This window comes from Oncorhynchus nerka, linkage group LG15 (genome assembly GCF_034236695.1).
Source record: "Oncorhynchus nerka isolate Pitt River linkage group LG15, Oner_Uvic_2.0, whole genome shotgun sequence".
Classification (NCBI taxonomy): domain Eukaryota; kingdom Metazoa; phylum Chordata; class Actinopteri; order Salmoniformes; family Salmonidae; genus Oncorhynchus; species Oncorhynchus nerka.
In genome coordinates this window covers 95,008,753-95,018,752 of record NC_088410.1, presented here as the reverse complement: position 1 = coordinate 95,018,752, position 10,000 = coordinate 95,008,753, and the positions used below count along the sequence as shown (strand labels likewise).

General features: G+C 51.9%; 1 protein-coding gene across 1 annotated transcript in view; it reads left to right on the top strand.

Annotated features, from left to right (window-relative positions):
• LOC115142366 (collagen alpha-1(II) chain-like) overlaps nucleotides 1-10,000 on the top strand; it is a 124,220-nt gene that overhangs the window by 55,609 nt on the left and 58,611 nt on the right. Inside the window, exons 18-20 of the mRNA XM_065002068.1 lie at nucleotides 1,563-1,616; nucleotides 7,822-7,920; nucleotides 8,206-8,250. Of these exons, the coding sequence (XP_064858140.1) occupies nucleotides 1,563-1,616; nucleotides 7,822-7,920; nucleotides 8,206-8,250 (198 nt within the window). The remainder of the gene's footprint in view (nucleotides 1-1,562; nucleotides 1,617-7,821; nucleotides 7,921-8,205; nucleotides 8,251-10,000) is intronic.

The following is a 10,000-nucleotide window of genomic DNA, read 5'->3' as shown; positions in this document are numbered from 1 at the left end:
CAAACTCAACAGTTTCCTGTGTGTATCAAGAATGGTCTACTACCCAAAGGACATCCAGAAAACTTGACACAAAAGTGGGAAGCATTGGAGTCAACATGGGCCAGCATCTTTGTAGAACGCTTTCCACACCTTGATGAATTGAGGCTGTTCTGAGGGCAAAAGGGGATGCAACTCAGTATATATGGCAGGTAGCCTAGTGGTTATAGTGGAGGGGTGGCAGGTAGCCTAGTGGTTAGAGTGGAGGGGTGGCAGGTAGCCTAGTGGTTAGAGTGGAGGGGTGGCAGGTAGCCTAGTGGTTAGAGTGGAGGGGTGGCAGGTAGCCTAGTGGTTAGAGTGGAGGGGTGGCAGGTAGCCTAGTGGTTAGAGTGGAGGGGTGGCAGGTAGCCTAGTGGTTAGAGTGGAGGGGTGGCAGGTAGCCTAGTGGTTAGAGTGGAGAGGCGGCAGGGTAGCCTAGTGGTTAGAGTGGAGGGGTGGCAGGTAGCCTAGTGGTTAGAGTGGAGGGGTGGCAGGTAGCCTAGTGGTTAGAGTGTAGGGGTGGCAGGGTAGCCTAGTGGTTAGAGTGTAGAGGTGGCAGGGTAGCCTAGTGGTTAGAGTGTAGAGGTGGCAGGGTAGCCTAGTGGTTAGAGTGTAGAGGTGGCAGGGTAGCCTAGTGGTTAGAGTGTAGAGGTGGCAGGGTAGCCTAGTGGTTACAGTGTAGGGGTGGCAGGGTAGCCTAGTGGTTAGAGTGTAGGGGTGGCAGGGTAGCCTAGTGGTTAGAGTGTAGAGGTGGCAGGGTAGCCTAGTGGTTAGAGTGTAGGGGTGGCAGGGTAGCCTAGTGGTTAGAGTGTAGAGGTGGCAGGGTAGCCTAGTGGTTAGAGTGTAGGGGTGGCAGGGTAGCCTAGTGGTTAGAGTGGAGGGGCGGCAGGGTTGCCTAGTGGTTAGAGCGTTGGACTTGTAACCAAAAAGGTTGCAAGTTCAAACCCCCGAGCTGACAAGGTAAAAATCTGTCATTCTTCCCCTGAACAGGCAGTTAACCCACTGTTCCTAGGCCGTCATTGAAAATAAGAATTTGTTCTTAACTGACTTGCCTAGTAAAATATGAAATTAATATATATATTTTTTTTATTTAACTAGGAAAGTCAGTTAAGAAGAATTTCTTATTTACAATGACAGCCTAGCAACTGCCTGTTCAGGGGCAGAACAACAGATTTGTACCTTGTCAGCTCAGGAGTTCGAACTTGCAACGTTCTGGTTACTAGTCCAATGCTCTAACCACTCGGCTACCCTGCCGAATCATTAAAGATTGTGTAGTCCTAGACTAAAAAGCATACACAATTCAAGTATTTATTAAAAGTGCTTTTTAATCTACCGCTGGGTTTAATCTGTGTCCAGGAAACCCAGCCCGAAACGTTTCATCAGAAATGTGACTACAATACACCTGGAGGACCTTGAGGTGGCAGCAGTGTCTGTTGACTCACTCCCTTCTCTTCCCTCTCTTCTGCCCCTCCCTTCCTTTCCCTCCCCTCCCTGCCCACGCTCCTCACCTCTCCCCCTCCCCTCTCTCCACACTTCTCTCTCTATAGGGCCCAGTCGGTCCTTCTGGTGCTCCAGGCTTCCCCGGCTCTCCAGGTTCAAAGGTATGTCACTGATCTTCTCCCTTCCCCCACTCACTCTCTCTCTCTCTCTCCCTCTCTCTCTCTCTCTCTCTCTCTCTCTCACTCTCTCTCTCTCTCTCTCTCTCTCTCTCTCTCTCTCTCTTTCTCTCTCTCTCTCTCTAGCTCAGAAAGAATTTGAAAGAAAAAGTTGAGAAAAGAGTGAAAGTGGTGAAACCGGAGAAGTGCTCTAAAAATAAAATCTATTTTCCTTCATCTGGGTGGAATATTTGAGAGGTTTGTGGTTCGGGAGGTGTGTTGTTGTTGTTTTTTCTCTCTCTCTCTCTCTCTCTCTCTCTCTCTCTCTCTCTCTCTCTCTCTCTCCACTTGGGACTGATTTGATTCATTCCTTCTGAACGATAACTAGTGTGTGTGTGTGTGTGTGTGTGTGTGTGTGTGTGTGTGCGCGCTGCCTGAAGTCTAACGATCCCATGCTGTACTGCAGGTTTCACTTTCATCTGTCGTCCGTCCCAGTCTCTCCCAGTCAGGGAAATCATTTAAGGATTCAGCTATAGGACTAGGGTTGCAGAGCTACTGGTAGCTTACCAAAGTTACTGGAAACTTCAGTAATTTTGGTAAATAACAGAAAATGTATGTCCGTCTATTGTAACTTTGGTAATGTATACTTGAATAACATTAAAAACATGTATTCACACATAAATCTATTTTTTAAATATATATCTGTGTCCATATTGTCCAGAAGTTTATAGTAGACAAACCATATGGTTCAATAGATAAATAAACTAATGAAAAAAGCATCTAATCAACAATGGCATTATTTTAAATGAATTCTTCAACTTTTACAACAATTTACTTTTTTCACAACTGCCACCATTTTGACACCGAGACATTGACAACAAATACATGTTGACATACTAAACAAGTGTAAAAGAGTGTAAAAAAAAAAACACACCATATTGACTAAGTTGATGGTTTATATTTTGAAAAATGTTTTACAGCTTTTTTTTTCTTAACAAAAAAAATAATATTATTTCATAATTTAATATATTATATGTTTGGTAAGACCACACAGAGGGCCCTAGTTATAATCTGAAGGACCCAAAATGGCCACTAGATATCTTGTGATAAATTACATAAAAACCTTGAAAGATTCTAAAAGTAAACCTTGAAAGATTCTAAAAGTAAACCTTGAAAGTTTCCAGTAATATACCCTCCCTCTGCAACCCTAATGATGTGAATAACTTCATGACCTTTAACCCCATTATAACCAGAGACAGAGGCTCTATCTCAACTCTATAAAGGACACCCTGTCCTGAGCATATTTACAAACCAAAACCCCTGTGAGAAGAGAAGGTCTTGGACAAACTGCTTCGTGACTAGAGATAGATGCCAAAGGATCCGGGAGCTGTGTGTGTGTGTGTGTGTGTGTGTGTGTGTGTGTGTGTGTGTGTGTGTGTGTGTGTGTGTGTGTGTGTGTGTGTGTGTGTGTGTGTGTGTGTGTGTGTGTGTGTGTGTGTGTGTGTGTGTGTGTGTGTGTGTGTGTGTGTGTGTGTGTGAGAAAGGCATATTTAATTGTTCCCTGCGTGCCCATGTACAGCCAGCCCATGGCTCTCCCAGCCCATGTACAGCCAGCCCATGGCTCTCCCTGCCCATGTACAGCCAACCCATGGCTCTCCCTGCCCATGTACAGCCAACCCATGGCTCTTCCTGCCCATGTACAGCCAACCCATGGCTCTCCCTGCCCATGTACAGCCAGCCCATGGCTCTCCCAGCCCATGTACAGCCAGCCCATGTACAGCCAGCCCATGTACAGCCAGCCCATGGCTCTTCCTGCCCATGTACAGCCAGCCCATGGCTCTCCCTGCCCATGTACAGCCAACCCATGGCTCTCCCTGCCCATGTACAGCCAACCCATGGCTCTCCCTGCCCATGTACAGCCAACCCATGTACAGCCAGCCCATGTACAGCCAGCCCATGGCTCTCCCTGCCCATGTACAGCCAACCCATGGCTCTCCCTGCCCATGTACAGCCAGCCCATGGCTCTCCCTGCCCATGTACAGCCAGCCCATGGCTCTCCCTGTCCATGTACAGCCAGCCCATGGCTCTCCCTGCCCATGTACAGCCAACCCATGGCTCTCCCTGCCCATGTACAGCCAGCCCATGTACAGCCAGCCCATGTACAGCCAGCCCATGTACAGCCAGCCCATGGCTCTTCCTGCCCATGTACAGCCAGCCCATGGCTCTCCCTGCCCATGTACAGCCAACCCATGGCTCTCCCTGCCCATGTACAGCCAACCCATGGCTCTCCCTGCCCATGTACAGCCAACCCATGTACAGCCAGCCCATGTACAGCCAGCCCATGGCTCTCCCTGCCCATGTACAGCCAACCCATGGCTCTCCCTGCCCATGTACAGCCAGCCCATGGCTCTCCCTGCCCATGTACAGCCAGCCCATGGCTCTCCCTGTCCATGTACAGCCAGCCCATGGCTCTCCCTGCCCATGTACAGCCAACCCATGGCTCTCCCTGCCCATGTACAGCCAACCCATGTACAGCCAACCCATGGCTCTCCTGTCCATGTACAGCCAGCCCATGGCTCTCCTGCCCATGTACAGCCAGCCCATGGCTCTCCCCTAGACTATCAGGCAGGGACAGAAGCCCATGTACAGCCAGCCCATGGCTCTCCCTGCCCATGTACAGCCAACCCATGGCTCTCCCTGACCATGTACAGCCAGCCCATGGCTCTCCCTGTCCATGTACAGCCAGCCCATGGCTCTCCCTGCCCATGTACAGCCAACCCATGGCTCTCCCTGCCCATGTACAGCCAACCCATGTACAGCCAACCCATGGCTCTCCCTGTCCATGTACAGCCAGCCCATGGCTCTCCCTGCCCATGTACAGCCAGCCCATGGCTCTCCCCTAGACTATCAGGCAGGGACAGAAGCCCATGTACAGCCAGCCCATGGCTCTCCCTGTCCATGTACAGCCAGCCCATGGCTCTCCCTGCCCATGTACAGCCAGCCCATGGCTCTCCCTGCCCATGTACAGCCAGCCCATGGCTCTCCCTGTCCATGTACAGCCAGACCATGGCTCTCCCTGCCCATGTACAGCCAGCCCATGGCTCTCCCTGCCCATGTACAGCCAGCCCATGGCTCTCCCTGTCCATGTACAGCCAACCCATGGCTCTCCCTGTCCATGTACAGCCAACCCATGGCTCTTCCTGCCCATGTACAGCCAGCCCATGGCTCTCCCTGCCCATGTACAGCCAACCCATGGCTCTCCCTGCCCATGTACAGCCAGCCCATGGCTCTTCCTGCCCATGTACAGCCAGCCCATGGCTCTCCCTGTCCATGTACAGCCAACCCATGGCTCTCCCTGTCCATGTACAGCCAACCCATGGCTCTTCCTGCCCATGTACAGCCAACCCATGGCTCTCCCTGCCCATGTACAGCCAGCCCATGGCTCTTCCTGCCCATGTACAGCCAGCCCATGGCTCTCCCTGCCCATGTACAGCCAGCCCATGGCTCTTCCTGCCCATGTACAGCCAACCCATGGCTCTCCCTGTCCATGTACAGCCAGCCCATGGCTCTCCCTGCCCATGTACAGCCAGCCCATGGCTCTCCCCTAGACTATCAGGCAGGGACAGAAGCCCATGTACAGCCAGCCCATGGCTCTCCCTGCCCATGTACAGCCAACCCATGGCTCTCCCTGACCATGTACAGCCAGCCCATGGCTCTCCCTGTCCATGTACAGCCAGCCCATGGCTCTCCCTGCCCATGTACAGCCAACCCATGGCTCTCCCTGCCCATGTACAGCCAACCCATGTACAGCCAACCCATGGCTCTCCCTGTCCATGTACAGCCAGCCCATGGCTCTCCCTGCCCATGTACAGCCAGCCCATGGCTCTCCCCTAGACTATCAGGCAGGGACAGAAGCCCATGTACAGCCAGCCCATGGCTCTCCCTGTCCATGTACAGCCAGCCCATGGCTCTCCCTGCCCATGTACAGCCAGCCCATGGCTCTCCCTGCCCATGTACAGCCAGCCCATGGCTCTCCCTGTCCATGTACAGCCAGACCATGGCTCTCCCTGCCCATGTACAGCCAGCCCATGGCTCTCCCTGCCCATGTACAGCCAGCCCATGGCTCTCCCTGTCCATGTACAGCCAACCCATGGCTCTCCCTGTCCATGTACAGCCAACCCATGGCTCTTCCTGCCCATGTACAGCCAGCCCATGGCTCTCCCTGCCCATGTACAGCCAACCCATGGCTCTCCCTGTCCATGTACAGCCAACCCATGGCTCTTCCTGCCCATGTACAGCCAACCCATGGCTCTCCCTGCCCATGTACAGCCAGCCCATGGCTCTTCCTGCCCATGTACAGCCAGCCCATGGCTCTCCCTGCCCATGTACAGCCAGCCCATGGCTCTTCCTGCCCATGTACAGCCAGCCCATGGCTCTCCCTGCCCATGTACAGCCAGCCCATGGCTCTCCCTGCCCTAGACTATCAGGCAGGGACAGAAACATCATGGACTACTGAAGGGTGGGACTAATAACAACAAGAAAAACTCATGTAAAATATACTTTGTCCTTAAAATGTATATATGTTCAAAAATGTTGTTAAACAGCACAGTTAAGAAATATATGTCAAATAGAAAATAAAAGGGGTGGTCTTCAGAGACAGAGGGGAGGGGTGGTAGGGTTAGGGGAGGGGTGGTAGGGTTGGGGAGGGGGTGGTAGGGTTGGGAGGGGTGGTCTTCAGAGACAGAGGGGGAGGGGGTAGGGTTAGGGGAGGAGGGGTGGTAGGGTTAGGGAGAGGAGGGGTTGAGGGAGGGGTGGTAGGGTTAGGGAGGAGGGGTGGTAGGGTTAGGGGAGGGGAGGGGTGGTAGGGTTAGGGGAGGAGGGGTGGTAGGGTTAGGGGAGGGTGGTAGGGTTAGGGGAGGAGTGGTAGGGTTAGGGGAGGGGAGGGGTGGTAGGGTTAGGGAGGAGGGTGGTAGGGTTAAGGGGAGGGAGGGTGGTAGGGTTAGGGGGAGGGGTGCAGAGGTTAGGGGAGGAGGGTGGTAGGGTTAGGGGAGGAGGTGGTAGGGTTAGGGGAGGGGAGGGTGGTAGGGTTAGGAGAGGAGGTAGGGTTAGGGAGGAGGGTGGTAGGGTTAGGGAGGGGAGGTGGTAGGGTTAGGGGAGGGTAGAGGGTGGTACGGTTAGGGGAGGGGATGGGTGGCAGGGTTAGGGGGGAGGTAGGGTTAGGGGAGGGGAGGGGTGGCAGGGTTAGGGGAAAATCATAAAGGAAAATATATATTTTTTAAATGTATATATATGTATGTATGCATATGAAATATCTAAAATATGGCGGATTGGAAATGATGCAGACAGATACAGTGATTGAACCACCATCTATCTGCAATAATAAAGCTGAACCCTAAAAAAACAAACATTATGGACGACATCCCAAAAATACCAATCTCTCCACCACCGCTTGTACACATGCCACTTATGTTATGTCATCCTACTAAGTCAAAACACCATGGTAACAACAGTTAGGAATTTCATTCATTTCATTCACCCAGTTTCCCAAAGGCTGTGACCTCACTACGCTGCGCTATGATTGGTCGAAGCCTTGTCTGACAATATTTAGTCAGGATAAATGTCCTCGTTCTGTTTTGTCAGACCAGTCATTTTGCCAAAAGTAGGGTTTCTTCTGTTTATTCAAATGCAGCCAATGTTGCTGTAACACTTTTACTCTTCATACCGAGACTTTATACAGTCCTTATATGGAAATGACCTACTTGGTTTTTCAATTAAGATTAAACACTTCTGACTTAAGCTTTGACAAGATTTGAAAACTTAAATAAACGTTGTTTATTTGACATCGTGCAAATCCATAACCAATCAAACAGAATCGTCAATTTGCTCAAAAGAGACTCTTTACTGCAATGATGCTAATGACTGACTGACTGATTATTGATTCATTCATAGATTAATTGATCGATTGGTTGTTTGTGTGATTGATTGATTTAATGATTTATTTGATTATTGATTAATTCATAGATTAATTGATCGATTGGTTGTTTGTGTGATTGATTGATTTAATGATTTATTGGATTATTGAATAATTGATAGATTAATAATCGATTGGTTGTTCATTTGATTGATTGATTGATTGATTGATTGATTGATTGATTGATTGATTGATTGATTGATTGAAGTGTTGTATTATTGATTGATTGTCTCTCTCCAGGGAGAAGCTGGCCCCACCGGTGCTCGTGGACCTGAGGGCGCTCAGGGACCCCGTGGAGAGTCAGGAACCCCTGGATCTCCCGGACCCGCCGGCGCATCTGTGAGTGTCCCCAAAAAAGTGTCCCCGTAAAAAGTGTCCCCACAAAACAGTGTCCCCATAAAAAGTGTCCCCACAAAAAAAGTGGCCCCATAAAACAGTGTCCCTGTAAAACAGTGTCCCCACATAAGTGTCCCTAAACAGTCCCCATGAGTGTCCCCATAAACCTGTGTGTTAGTGTTCCAAGTCACATGACTAGGGCTTTTCCTGATTGAACTATAACCTTAAGTATTATACTATAAGATATGGCCATGTGAAAGGATGTTCTTCCTCTGTCCTTCCCCACAGGGTAACCCTGGTACGGATGGTATTGGAGGATCTAAAGGATCCGCTGTGAGTATACCAGACAACCTCTCCTCTGTCTCTGTCTCCCTCTCTCCCTCTGTCCTCTGTCTCTGTCTCCCTCTCTACCTCTCTCCCTCTCTCCCTCTGTCCTCTGTCTCTGTCTCCCTCTCTACCTCTCTCCCTCTCTCCCTCTGTCCTCTGTCTCTGTCTCCCTCTCTACCTCTCTCCCTCTCTCCCTCTCTCCCTCTCTCCCTCTGTCCTCTGTCTCTGTCTCCCTCTCTACCTCTCTCCCTCTGTCTCCCTCTGTCCTCTGTCTCTGTCTCCCTCTCTCCCTCTCTCCCTCTCTCCCTCTGTCCTCTGTCTCTGTCTCCCTCTCTCCCTCTCTCCCTCTGTCCTCTGTCTCTGTCTCCCTCTCTCCCTCTCTCCCTCTGTCCTCTGTCTCTGTCTCCCTCTCTCCCTCTCTCCCTCTCTCCATCTCTCCCTCTCTCCCTCTGTCCTCTGTCTCCCTCTGTCCTCTGTCTCTGTCTCCCTCTCTCCCTCTGTCCATCTCTCCCTCTCTCCCTCTGTCCTCTGTCTCCCTCTGTCCTGTCTCCCTCTGTCCTCTGTCTCCCTCTGTCCTCTGTCTCTGTCTCCCTCTCTCCATCTCTCCCTCTGTCTCTGTCTCCCTCTCTCCCTCTGTCCATCTCTCCCTCTCTCCCTCTGTCCTCTGTCTCCCTCTGTCCTGTCTCCCTCTCTCCCTCTGTCCTCTGTCTCTGTCTCCCTCTCTACCTCTCTCCCTCTCTCCCTCTCTCCCTCTCTCCCTCTGTCCTCTGTCTCTGTCTCCCTCTCTACCTCTCTCCTCTGTCTCCCTCTGTCCTCTGTCTCTGTCTCCCTCTCTCCCTCTGTCCTCTGTCTCGCTCTCTCCATCTCTCCCTCTGTCTCTGTCTCCCTCTCTCCCTCTCTCCCTCTGTCCTCTGTCTCCCTCTCTCCCTCTGTCCTCTGTCTCCCTCTCTCCCTCTGTCCTCTGTCTCTGTCTCCCTCTGTCCTCTGTCTCTGTCTCCCTCTGTCCTCTGTCTCTGTCTCCCTCTGTCCTCTGTCTCTGTCTCCCTCTGTCCTCTGTCTCCCTCTGTCTCTGTCTCCCTCTGTCCTCTGTCTCCCTCTGTCCTCTGTCTCTGTCTCCCTCTGTCCTCTGTCTCCCTCTGTCCTCTGTCTCCCTCTCTCCCTCTGTCCTCTGTCCTCTGTCTCTGTCTCCCTCTGTCCTCTGTCTCCCTCTGTCCTCTGTCTCCCTCTGTCCTCTGTCCTCTGTCTCTGTCTCCCTCTGTCCTCTGTCTCCCTCTGTCCTCTGTCTCCCTCTCTACCTCTGTCCTCTGTCTCTGTCTCCCCCTGTCCTCTGTCTCCCTCTCTCCCTCTGTCCTCTGTCTCCCTCTCTCCCTCTGTCCTCTGTCCTCTGTCTCCCTCTGTCCTCTGTCTTTGTCTCCCTCTGTCCTCTGTCTCTGTCTCCCTCTCTCCCTCTGTCCTCTGTCTCTGTCTCCCTCTGTCCTCTGTCTCTGTCTCCCTCTGTCTCTGTCTCCCTCTGTCCTCTGTCTCTGTCTCCCTCTCTACCTCTGTCCTCTGTCTCCCTCTGTCCTCTGTCTCCCTCTCTCCCTCTGTCCTCTGTCTCTTTCTCCCTCTGTCCTCTGTCTCCCTCTCTACCTCTGTCCTCTGTCTCCCTCTGTCCTCTGTCTCTGTCTCCCTCTGTCCTCTGTCTCTGTCTCCCTCTGTCCTCTGTCTCCCTCTCTCCATCTGTCCTCTGTCTCCCTCTCTCCCTCTGTCCTCTGTC